The 12,638-nt window shown below is 39.8% G+C and overlaps 1 protein-coding gene across 2 annotated transcripts in view; it reads left to right on the top strand.

The window, feature by feature from the left end:
• Positions 1-12,638, top strand: part of KIFAP3 (kinesin associated protein 3) — a 73,291-nt gene that overhangs the window by 16,716 nt on the left and 43,937 nt on the right. For both annotated transcript variants that reach the window (XM_066192078.1, XM_066192079.1), the window contains exons 8-10: positions 64-162; positions 849-1,027; positions 3,180-3,342. In XM_066192078.1, the coding sequence (XP_066048175.1) occupies positions 64-162; positions 849-1,027; positions 3,180-3,342 (441 nt within the window). The remainder of the gene's footprint in view (positions 1-63; positions 163-848; positions 1,028-3,179; positions 3,343-12,638) is intronic.

The raw sequence follows: 12,638 nt of genomic DNA on the forward strand, positions 1-12,638 counted from the left end.
TGAGGACAGTTGTCATCTAACCTGCATCACTTTTCTCTGAACTCCTTAACTTCTGTAATTCACTTGATGAAGATCCTGAAAATCAAACCCTGAAAAAGGACTATGAGAAAACTTACAAGAAATACAAAGGGCTGGTTGTCAAGCAGGAACAGCTGCTTAGAGGTACCAAATCCAAGTAGCAAATTATTTTGATGTTGGTAAACGTGGCTGAGGGATCCTGCTCGATTCTTGTTATAACCAGGATGTCTTAAACATCCTGAATGTGTGGATGAATATGGAAGAGTTGCCAAAGAGTAGGGAGAAGAAAAGTACTTAATCAGATTGTTTGACACTATTAGTAATTTTAAAAGCCATTTGTCAGAAGAAGAGCAAAAGTGATCCACTCTTCTTTGCTTATGATGTCGGTTTGGGAGGAGCTGGGTATTTGGGTTTTTATGAATTTGCTTAGCTTGTATCTGACTCTTTGAATATATTTCATTCTATCTCAGTTCTTGTACTAAAATACACTTCATGTTAGATTGAAATTATCTGAGTGGCCCCTCTTTTTCCTGAGAGGGGCTTTTTGATGCTCCTGTTGGAATTGAAATTAAATACAAACCACACAATATAAAAAGCTTCTAGTGATCATAATTCTAATTCTTTTTCAGAGCCATGATTAGAATTAGTCTTCTTAATGCTTTTTAAAGAGGTAAAAAAAAAGCATTCACAGGAAATTTTCTTCCAAATGCATTGAAAAGGGAGCATAATGCTTCTGAAAGGCTTGTCTTCAGCACTTAAAGTGTAAATAGAGACTTGTTTAATTGTGTTGGTTGTGATCTGTTGCTGTGATTTGTGTTGACCTTTGTTAGTTGCAATTTACCTTCTCCTGAACCTCGCTGAGGACACTCGCATTGAGCTGAAGATGAGGAACAAGAACATTGTCCACATGTTGGTGAAAGCACTGGACCGGGATAATTTTGAGCTGCTCATCCTCGTTGTGACCTTCCTGAAGAAACTCAGCATTTTCATGGAGAACAAAAATGATATGGTGAGGCTTGTAGCACTCTACTGCCGTGCTGGAAAGGTTGGAGTTCTGAAAACTTTGTGTGGTTGGAAGGAAGAGGGAGACATCTCTGCTTTCACACGGAGAATCTCTAGCACTGATTATCCTGTTTTGTTACAAGTAAAAGTTCCGAGTGAAATAAGTGAAAGAAAAGTACCACATCCAGTGGTAACCTACTGCAAACAGTTTTGAGGAAATGTCATCCCAGACAGACAATATGATGCAAAATATGATCCACAGTATTCCAAATTTTGACTTCAGCACCTCAGAGTCTTTTCATACCCCCACTTCTGGTGATGCCCATGACTCTGCCCCCAGACTACACTCTTGTGACAGCATATTGTTGTTTCTGCCCTGTATTGCCTTAGGAAGAGAGGTATTTATCCCTCTGGAGTTTGCTAGACTAGTTTACTTATTTCCTATGTCAGTTTGGTTTTGAAAGGCACTTCTCATCTGTTCCTTCCTGCTGCCAGTAGCTCCTAAGAACTGGAGGCAATTATACTTCAGAAGCTTTTTTTTTTTTTTTTTGGTGAAGTCTTACACTTCTGAAACTGTAGCATACTGTTTTGGTGACTTCAAGCTCTAGCTAAGTATCTTCTTTACTGATACTTTAATAGATGCTTGACTTCACCTATGTGTCTTTATTACAATTTATTAGATGAAAATGATGCATTTTCCTTATCCAAGAGGTGTAATCTGAGATCAGTGGTACACAGAGACTCTGAGATGAAAGGATCTGTGTAAAAGCAGTAGTGAATTAACTGGACCTTTGCATGCATGTGCACTGAACACTGCAGACAAGAATCTCCCTTATTTATATATGGGACTTGATTAGAAAAATAAGAATTAGCTCTACAGCCCACTGATTTGCTGGCATACTTTCCCCATTCCATCTGATTTAGTGGAAAGACAAACAAAGTTGTTGAATCAATTTTCTTTTAGAATGTCCTAACGGTTTTGAAAATGTTGGTGTGCTTCAAGTCAGCTGTCTGAGCATTCCTTACTGATAATAAAGATGATGCTTTTTTCTCCATGGTTTTATTTAGGAAAGCTACCAGTGAAGGAGAAGGTGTTCTGATATTTGTATTGGGCAGTAATACAAAACTGTCAAAGGCAAAATGATCCAAGATTAGTTGTGCAGCACCTGATTCTAAGTAAAACTGAATAATCCAAATGTATTTCTAGCACATTCTTTCCTTGGCTATTCCAGGGCCTTATGAAATTCAAAGCAGTGAGGTAGGAGTTCTTGCTCTCTGATTGTTTCTGATCAAAGCTGTCCAGGCAGTTTTTAGATTATTGCACTGTGCTGTGTGGGGAGAGCTGTAGCTTCTTAGTATTCATTCAGTGTCTATTTATAACTAGAGTAGTAATGTACATGGAGAAGCCTGAAGAATGCCAAGTAATTTTATGTGCCTCCTTCTGGCCAAAGAAGGATCTGGGAAACAAAAAATGAATGCATTTAAAAGATTATGTCAAATAAAAGCACAGAAATGTTGCTTAAAACATGATAAAAACTTTCTGAAGTCTTGCCAGTTCAGATGTGTTTTCTGGCTGGCAAAGTGAACATGATCTCAGGAACTGATACCACTTCTCAGTTCCTGGATTCCACTTTTTAATTGGAAAGTGATACATGTTTTAAGATGACTTTCATGCTTTTATTAAATTAATGTGCAGGATGGCATGCCTCTTCTGAGAGCACATGCACACTTCTGTCTAGGGGTTCATTTGAAATTCATAATGAAAAGTCTCAAATTCTTTTTGGATGCCAATTTTCTGTCTTTCTTGGTTGGGTCTATCTTTGACTCTACTGGCAGTTGCTGCAGGATTGCATGTGTTAAAGTTTAAATGAGTTTGCTCACCCCAGTCTAGTTTTGCAGGTCATGTCTTCACATTCCTGCAGTATTCCAACTGTGAGGAATGTTTCCAAGACATCTGAACTGATTGGTTCAAAACCTTTTTTAATCAATGTTTCCCAGTAACCCAATCTAGAAGACTTCAACCACAAAGGCATAAGCAGAACTACTTCATATTAAAATGCATTAACAGTCACTTTTATGGCTACAAATTGGGTACTGAAGCCAAAGTAAGTTTGGATGGGTTATGATTTTTGGTTGTTTTTTTTTTCCTTGAAATGCAGGTTGAAATGGATATTGTTGAGAAACTTGTGAAAATGGTACCATGTGAACATGAAGACCTGCTGAATATCACTCTTCGACTCTTATTGAATCTCTCCTTTGACACAGGCCTGAGAAGTAAAATGGTCCATGTTGGTTTGCTTCCCAAACTCACTGCACTACTTGGTATGTCTTCTTTTGGTCTAACACAGACATTTCAGCATTCCAGTGGAGCTGTTTGCATCATGGTGTGATGCACCTAACAGTTGCTGTGTCACTTTTGTCTTTGCCATTTCCACTACTCCCAACTTCTCAGCATTCACATCATCTTGTTACACACAGGTTTAAATGGAAGTTTAGAATATTTCCAGTAGATTTACTTCTAGAGTCTCTTAAACTGTAGAATGAATCTTGCAGTCTTTCAAAATTACTTCAGTGGCTACCTGAAAACCACGTGAGCTGACACATGAATGGTGTTTGAAATTCTGGGGGAGCAGCTGGGAAAAGCAGCCAGCAACTTCACAGAGCCTAGCTGATGAGGGTACAAACTATATATATGTATGTTTGTTTGTTTGTTTGTTTGTTTTTAATGAAGGTTGATATACCTGCTGACTCTTGTAACTTATCCAGACAGATCAGAAATCTCCCAATTTTGTTAGTTTTCAATCTAGGCAGTACTGATTTCTAGACTTTCAGCTTGGCAGTCTTGTGGTAAGATCTTGTAAGTACGTCAGTTACAAGTGAAACTTTTTGTTGTCTCTAGGGGAAAGCCATGGAAACAATGAGGAGTTTGAAAAAAGCAGAGTATTGTTCTGTTTGATCATTGTTGTAAGCTGGAGTTCTGGGGAGGAACCTTTATTGCTTTTTGTGTGTTCTTTGGCTGATACTACCTGAAGGCTGCTCTGGTAGATACACTAAAGGTTTAGCAGCTTTTGGTTCTCAGGATTGCTGAGTGAGAGTAGAGGATCTTGTCTAGTGTGAATCACTGATACAAGACATTGCTAAAGTCTGCTGAAATCTGTTGGCTTTGGGATGTGCTCAATCCAGTGCAGAGGGTGTATCCAGATACTGGCTGGAGCAAGGACAGTGCAGTGGTGACTCTCAGCTTTCTCCTCTGGCTTTGAAGTCTCTTGGGGTTGTTTGTCTCGTCAGTTCGACTTCAACCTCCACACAGCCCTATTGCTGTTTAGTGAACACCATGAAAACTTAGAGTGGTGCTTTGGAAGCCTTAATCCTGTTGGTGATTATTATATAACAGCTACCTGGTACAGCCTGAATTGCCTCACATCTTTTTATACTTTCTGTCCCACAACCATGTTTGCATGGTCTGAGCTAGGACAATGAAAATTGGCATTTGAAATCCCTCTTCTTTATCTTTTTATCCTCAAGGCAATGTTATTTGGTAGTAAAGTGAACTGAGAAATGGAAGCTGATGAGGAAATCTCTTTCCCCTTGTTTGAGAGAGGATCTGGTTATTAGTTTGGTTCAGCTTGGGTTGTAAGCTTTTTGGAGCAGGAACATGTCCCTTTTGTTCAAACAGCAGATAACGTGCTGGTCTAACGGGGGGCTTCTGGGGATTTGTCACCCCAGGCAATGGCATGACACAAATCACTGAAGTCCCTGCTCCCAGAAATTCCCCATTTAATGTTAGTGTCAGACTGAGCTCACCAGTTAAAATCTGCTTTCTGGAGTCTGTTTGTAATGTGGAGAGGAGAATTGCTTTTCAAATGCCATTCTCTTAGAGTTGTAACTAGGGCTGTGTGAAGGCTGTATAGCTCAGAAGAGCTAGTTGCTAAAACTGGAGTCTGTTCCTCAAGTGGCTTTTAGGGTAATCTACTGCAAGTCCTGCTGGTCCTTCCAGAATATTCACAGTGTGTTTCTTTTCTCATCTCAGAAGTATTCAGCCATTCTTTCTCTTGTTCTTAATTTTAATTTTTCATAGAGGCATGTGCTGTTTGTCCCTGCTTCTCCCTGTGAAATTGGTTCATATTTACTTTTGATGTGCTAACTAGAAAATCTAGATAGAAATACTGTCTATTACTTTTAGCCATAACTGTGATTTGTGAGACTTTTCCTGGTATGGTGATTCAAGCAATTCTCAAATACATCACTTGGCATATCTTGTCTGAGAAAAGTCTGCAATCTGAATAATAAAACAGCCATGTGCCAGATGCCCCATTTATACAGGTGATTTGGGTATTAAACACACATTATTCAAGTCAGTACCCTTCAGTTTACGTTTTCAGGTCATCTCCAAGTGCTAACACAGCCCAGCAGCTTTTGACAAGTCCCTGTACAACTCTTAATGCCAAGAGGTCAAATGTGCTGACTCAACCTCCTGAAATTCAGCATTTGTGCATGCTGGGCCTCTGAGTCTTTAGCGCTGGGTTTGAGGTGGGTACAAATTAAGTGTAGTAGGTGTTTAAGGGAAGAGTTGAGATTGCAAAGAATTAAAGGCTTTGTTAGGCAGTGGTGTAGGGCTGAGCGTGGAGGTGAATGCAGTCTGCAGTTCTGGAAGATGCACTGCTTTCCCCAGGGACACTTAATTGCTGGAGAGCAGGAAGGCTCTAAATGGAGGTAGAGGCTGAAGCAGTGGGGATGAACTGGCTCCATCTGAGCTCTCAGGAATGGAATAAGTATGCCATGGATATAATGGAGAAGGGCCATCTTCTTTTTTCCAGTCACACTCCAGAGTGTTGAGGGTGCTGTTGAAAGCATGGACATGAGAATTTCTGCTTAAGTCTTGGTTTCCATTTTAATTAGCTTTTTTCTTTTTAATAGTGCCAATGGCTGCTTCCCCATGGAGCTGTGCCAGTCAGCGCCGCTCGCTCGTTTTCATGGTTTCTCTTCACAAGTCTCAAGTATTGTATATGACAAGGCTCCTCTTGCTCCCTGCAGGCACCCAGATTAATCAACCACAGATGATCTTTGTTATGCTGTGATGCTCAAAGAGCTGTGTGCAGCTAAGGGAAGTTTGACTTCAGACTTGAGATCTGAAGCTGGAGCAGAGCTGGGGAGGCCTGTAAGATACAGTCTGCTGTATTCAGCTTTTTCCATACATAGGGTGATTGAGCTGTGAAAAGAGGTTTTGTTGCTTTGTGTGACTTCCATCCTTTAGGAAGACCTTTTAAATGCTGAACCACCAGGGCCCTGCAGAGAATTTTTTTTTGTAGCGTGGCTCTGTTTTAATACTTAAAAATTATGTTGAGAGCAGTCTTTCCTTTCTGTGCCAATATAAGTGAAGTATGACTTCAGTTGCTTAAGGTGAAACTTCATGTGAATCCACCAAGAGGTTTAAACTAGATGTTTACCTGAAATGTGGAAAACGCAGGTTCAGTGTCTTCCAGTCATCCCCTTGGAAAGAGAGACCAAAGCAGCCTGCTACACGCTGCTCCATGGATGTTTGCTTCCCTGAGTGCTCTCATTGTGCTTTTCATGGCAAAATTCAAGGGCAGTGGAGCAGAGGAGTGACTTTTTCCAGTTATGGTAGAGTTTGGAAAGGGGGAAACATAGAGCTGAGCTTAAAAACAGGATACAAATCTGTTTTCTTGATCCCTGGAAATGCTCTTCCACTGTTGGACATAAGGGAAATGTTCCCTTTTTTCATAATTCTTCCCCTGGATGTGTGATTGGCTTCTAAAGTAAATGCCCTGGCAGCGAACAGAAGAAAACATTGTTTACAAGGAAAAATACCCCCCCCCCCTCAGTTTTTGTTTGGACCAAATCCACTTTGTTTTTCAGTTAAGTGGCCAAACTGAATACAACATTTTTAGTACAGCTCTCTTAAATATAGGCACAGCTTGTGATTCATAGTCTTCTAATAAGGGTGCTATTTTATGCTGCGTCTGAGTTGTTTCTTAGCCTTTGTGAAGTGAGACAAATAATTCCCCATTTGCCATGAGAGCAGCAGGCAGTTTGTACAGCAGAGCCAACTGAGTGCTGCTGTGGGGGTTAAGGCAGCCTGAAAAGCTCATGGTAGAGCCCTGTTCAGAAGCAGCTCCTGGGAGCATCCCTGTGTGGTGGGCAGTGCTGGCATTTCTGGTTCCTGCCATCAGTGAGGTATCCCTCGCCAAGCATGCAGATTACAGGGAATGTTGCAAAAGCTGTTACAGTGGGAATTGTGTTGCTGCCCAAAGAGTAAAAGGAGTAGGTCTGACTCTGCAGGGAACAAACATTTTTTTTTTATTGTGTTTGTGTTAATCTCCCAGAGCTGCTGGACAGTTCTTAGGTGTGCTCAATACATATCTTCTTGAAATGCCATTTTCTTTTCATTCACTCCCCAGTGTAAGCCATGCTGAAAGAATGAAACCCCATAATGCTTGGAAGTCAGACTTAAGTATCTTCTTGGTTGCTTGCAATTACTATCTGCTTTTAAAAACTGAAGGTTGAACACATACTGGTGAGCTGAAAAGTGGGTGAGTCACAAAACAGGATCAGTTGCAAATCAGCCCCAAATGGAACATGGAGTGCAGAAGGGCTGTCCATAGAGCCATGAAAGTGCCACACAGTGCCAAGGTAGTCAGTCTCAAAAAGATTTTAGGTGGTGAGGAGCATCCTGGGTTATGTCTTCCAGCACAGATTACAGTGGCTGAAAGTAATTTGGCTTTGTGGATTTGTGTTCAGCCAAGCAGATGAGTGTGTGTTATACAGCACTCTGATGTGGGCAGCCCCAGGTAGCAACACTATGGTTTTGGCAGTCACAGTTTGTGCCCAGCCTCTCTGCCTTATTAATGTGAGCATCCTGCCATGATGTTCTTAACTTCTTGGTGTTCTAAGACTTAATGTAAGCACAATGAGGAGCAGTAGCCACCTAATTTTAGATAAAAATTCAAGGGCTGTGCAAACTCCAAAGTAAGTCAGACTTCTCTGACTTGTTCATTTAAGCTGGAGAAGCCAGAGCAGAAAGTAGCACTGACAGTCACACTTAGTCCTCAGTGAAGAGCCTGTCTTTACTGGGTTCATTGATAGAATCTTTTCTGGGAACTGCTGAAATTCCTCTGATATTTTTCCCTTCTTTACAAGTTGGGTTTAATGAGCAATCAAAGAATTGCCAAACAGTTGTATGTTGGGCTTCTTAACAATCAAGGCTTGATATGGTATGCAGCCAAGCTGGATTATATGGTGACTGCTGTTTAAAAAGCCAAGTAGTACTTTGCTCTCTAATTAACGGAGTGCTGTGGGTTTTTAATGCTCTATTCCTTTTATGAAAGTTTCTTTTAAGAAGGCTTAAAGTAGATGTGCTCTCTTTATGAGTTCACTTGGCCTTTTTGTAATGAACTTATTATGGAGCTTCACACATCTGTTGAAAAATGGAGCTTCTTATAGGCTACTGCAGTGTTTTTTCTGACTTTAATAGGCCTCGTTTATCCTATAAAGAAACATACATTTTCTTACCTGATCAAGTGAGCAAACAATAAGGGTCAGATGTGGCAAAGACCCTAACAAAAAGCACATGTCCAGCCATCAGGGTGAGGTAAAGTCATATCGGGATTGCTTGAAGTTATTAATGGCAGTAAAATTTATGCTTCCTCCTGTTTTCCCAATTAAATTGAGGAACCTTTTTTTCCTAAGGTGGCTCTGCAGCAGCTGGTTCCAATACTACTTGTGTGAATATTGCCTGGGGTGTCTCCATTCCTTTATAGTAAAGGCTGGCTGAAGCACATTAAGTAACAGTTCAACTACAGGGACCAGTCTGTTGGAAAGCAGCAATTATTAAGGGATTTATTTTAATGGTAGTTTTTTTATCATTTCTGGCGAGTATGGGCAAGGCTTAAAAAAAAGAGAAAAAACCCTCAACAACAAACAAAAAGAGCCCCAACACAAAAAAACCCTCAAACAGAAAACGTCTCTTAACATTAATTTTCAAAATCCTCATTAGAAGTGCAGATAGACCTAAGCATGTCTGAGTGACTTAAGGAGAGGTGGGTGCAATATGTCTCAGAACTCAGCATTTAAATTTAGATACCTTGAATGTGGATTAGACAGCAAACTTTAAAGAAGAAATGACTTCTCATTTTGAGAAATATAGGACTGAATGTAGAGACTCACCAGCATCAGGTGAGCAAAAGCTCCTTGCTGTGGTGTGCTGGTCACAAGTGCATGTGTGAATTTACCTGTGTTATTGGCTTTTTTTAGTAGAGAGGATTACTTGAGTAGAACATAAGAAACTAACTTCACGTGTTGATTGAAAATAAAAATGCTCATGGCAGCAGCAAGCACAGGAGTGGAGAGAGGGCAGCAGTCTAAAGATGAGGGAGCTGAGTTGTTGGGAATTCACTGAACTCTTAATAGAAAGGATCCCCTGAGCCAGTATTTCTCTTGTGGAGCTTACAAGATGTGACTGATTAATTCAAAGCTTTTAATGGTTTCTTAGCTTATTGCAAGAGCGAATTAATACTTAACAGTAAAAAAAGAAAATCTAATCTTCTGCTGAACTGTTGACATATGAAAGCTTTACAGAGCTTAACTTGGATGCCTGAAGCATGACAGAACACAAACAACTAGTTCTGGTTTCTTGGAAAAATCTCCATAAGGAAGGGGTGGGGCACTTCTGCTAATCTTCCTGATCTGTGGTAACATCATCATAAGGAGGGACAGGGTGGAAGAGATGAGCACCTTTTCCAGAGTTGTGAAGGCTGCAGGCGGAGGGGTGGCCTCAAAGGACCACGTGGAACAGTTTTGCTGCTGGAGTAGTCCTAGATCTCCTGAGGATTTTACCAGTTCAGATGTAAGGGCGAAGGTTACTCTCTGCTTTCCTTCAGCATCTTAACTCATAAGTTTGTTCCTTCCTTAAGAGTTTCTCAAATGATTGTTGCAGTCCAGGAGCCCAGCGGTAGGTTCCCCATGTCTGCAGTTGCTGAGGTGAGAAATGCTTTGGCAGTTGATAATATTCTCTTCAAACCCTTTTAAATGGGTGTTTGAGTAATATGGAGCTCAGTTCTTGCTATCTGGAAGACTCAAAAGCTCAACCAATATTTAATTCCATCTTTTGGGCTTAGTCGATTTGAACCTCAGCTTTGTACTTCAGCATCTTCAGAACAGGATCCACTGGTCAAAAACAACTGTCCATTTCAGAGTGGTGAATCATCCCTTTCTCAAGGCAAGAGGCAGCATCCTGCATTGCGTTTGTTCCTCCTTCAAGCTGGAGCATGTTGGAATCCAGCTGCACCACTCTTTCAGAGCTGAGCTGCTCTGCTGTGGAGCCAGGAGCACAGAAAACCCCCACCTATTTCCTTTCTCATTGAATTCCAAACTAGATTAGAAAGGTGTGTTTAAATCAAAAAAGTCTCAGTATTTTCTAGTAATTTTAATTGGAGCAGTTGATTTATTTTAACAAAATACCAGTGCAGGTACGGCAAAAATTATGCATGTCCTGTACATTTCCATTTAATCTACGTAGCATGGTGGAGACTTCTGGAAGAAGATCTTTGCTTAGAATTTTTTCCACTTACTTTGGAAGTGTGTGTTTCCTTAGTTTGAATCTGACTAAGAACCTGTTCTGATTTCTAGTTTATGGTAACAACAGTTGTTAATTCCTTTTTCTATCCCTTCATAACGTAACCCAAAACATAATACTTTTGTGGAGAAAAGAGAAGCAGCTTTACCTTCTTTCAGGGATAATCCTATTGCTTCTTGATTTCTCTCTAATCTGAATTTTTAGTTGATTTCTTTCTGCTTTGCGAGGTATATGGCATATTGCAACTAATCAGCTTCCAGTTTCTGTGTGAAGTCACATGAGTTCAAGTGTGCTTGGTTATAGCCCATCCTAAGGACAAAAATGGGGTATGCTTTGCCTCAAAAAAGGACACACCTAATTATGGCAGTGTGTTACTTACCCAGTGGCTGTGCTGTGTTATCTTTCTGAGTGGCAGTGCTACACTGAGGTGGTTACTGAATGTTTGTCAGTCTGTCTTGCGTGGGCTTCCAGGCAAAGAAATGGACCCTGAGGTTCCAGACATGCAGTTTTGTCTTTTTTCTTGTGTTGCAACATTAAATAACTCAAGTTAGTCAGTTTTGAGTCTGTTAGGATTCATCATTAAACTTCTTTGTTTCCTAGGAAAAAAATTGTGACCAGGTTTCAGATGTTGCATGTACTGAGTTCTTTGGGTGAAGGGAGAAAAAAAAACCTCAGAAAACTAAACCCCAAACGCAGCCATGGCAACTTTGAGGTTTTAAATTAGGCTCATGGTATGAAGCCAGTTTCAAATAACATAAAGGTGGCACAAGAGGGGTTATTAGTATGTAATTACTATCATAATGTTTTATTTACAATGTCTAGTCTCCTTGAGTCTGAACAGATTTGAAATTTCTTTCAGTTTCTCTTGATAAAATAAACTGATATATCCAATATGATTTATATTTACGTATGTAAATCAAACCAATATGTGTCTAAAGCACACATGGACTAACTCAGTCCAACTGTTTCAGAGCTGGTTGTGAGGATTGATATGGGATAGAGGTAAGTGGAGATACCTTTCTATCAATTTTTTTCATAAAATCACTGCTAATTACGATACATTTGAATAAACTCTTGATTAATCTGTTTTCTGACATTAGGGTGAGACAGCACATAGATCTGATATCAATTCAGTTTGTGACATTCCTAATAATCTAGATTTCTTACTTGCCTAATTCTGCAGCAGATCACGTTAGGGTGTTACAGTTTCAAACTGAAATAAAGATTCACTCTACCATTTTAACAGGTATTTATCTTCATTTGTGTTCTGGTTTTGATTTGGTGTTGTTAATGTTTTGCACATGGGTGGGATAGGGCATATTTCATATCTAATGTGGAGACACTGATTATTCCATTAGAAGTGATGGCTGCTTGATTTACTGATAGTGTTATATTTGAATAATTTAGTCCATATTCCATATTCTCCTTTCTACTTAAGCATTTGAAAGCTGAGTGCTGCTGCTGCAACTGAGACTGGTAATTCAGTTTTACAGCTTTAGGGTTACTCTTTTTGTCATGGAGTTAATGGAGGATTTTTTATTTTATTTTTTATTTAGGTCACAAAGTCAACCAAAATGTAGGACTTGATCTTATGATCAAGAAATCTTTTTTTTTTTTTTCTTTAGTTTCTGCTACTAATAGCATTTAGATCTTTAACCATAGTAAGAACTAAACATGGAATTCAGGCGTTGGTCCCCAGAACTGGCACATGGCTTCTTATTAATGTTCAAAGGCTAAAACTCTGAAGCCATTTTGAACTCAGAGCCCATCATGTATTTATTTCCCTCTCTAATTTGCAGAAAACTAGTTGTGAAAACAGCCCCAGGGACCTGATATTTTTCCATCCCATCTGCTCCAACTGAACTACAGCTGCAAAAAAAAAAAAAAAAAAAGAAAAAAACCCAAAAAAACCCTAAGTATTGTTTCTATAAACTGTTGAGTGTATTTTATAACACAATAATTCCCACAAAATCAGTAACTGCAGTTAATGACTGGTTTGTTAAGGCATTAACTGCACTCAGCTGGG

The sequence above is a fragment of the Chamaea fasciata genome, unplaced genomic scaffold (genome assembly GCF_029207755.1).
Source record: "Chamaea fasciata isolate MVZ Bird 193981 ecotype frontalis unplaced genomic scaffold, bChaFas1.0.hap1 SCAF_10, whole genome shotgun sequence".
Lineage (NCBI taxonomy): Eukaryota > Metazoa > Chordata > Aves > Passeriformes > Sylviidae > Chamaea > Chamaea fasciata.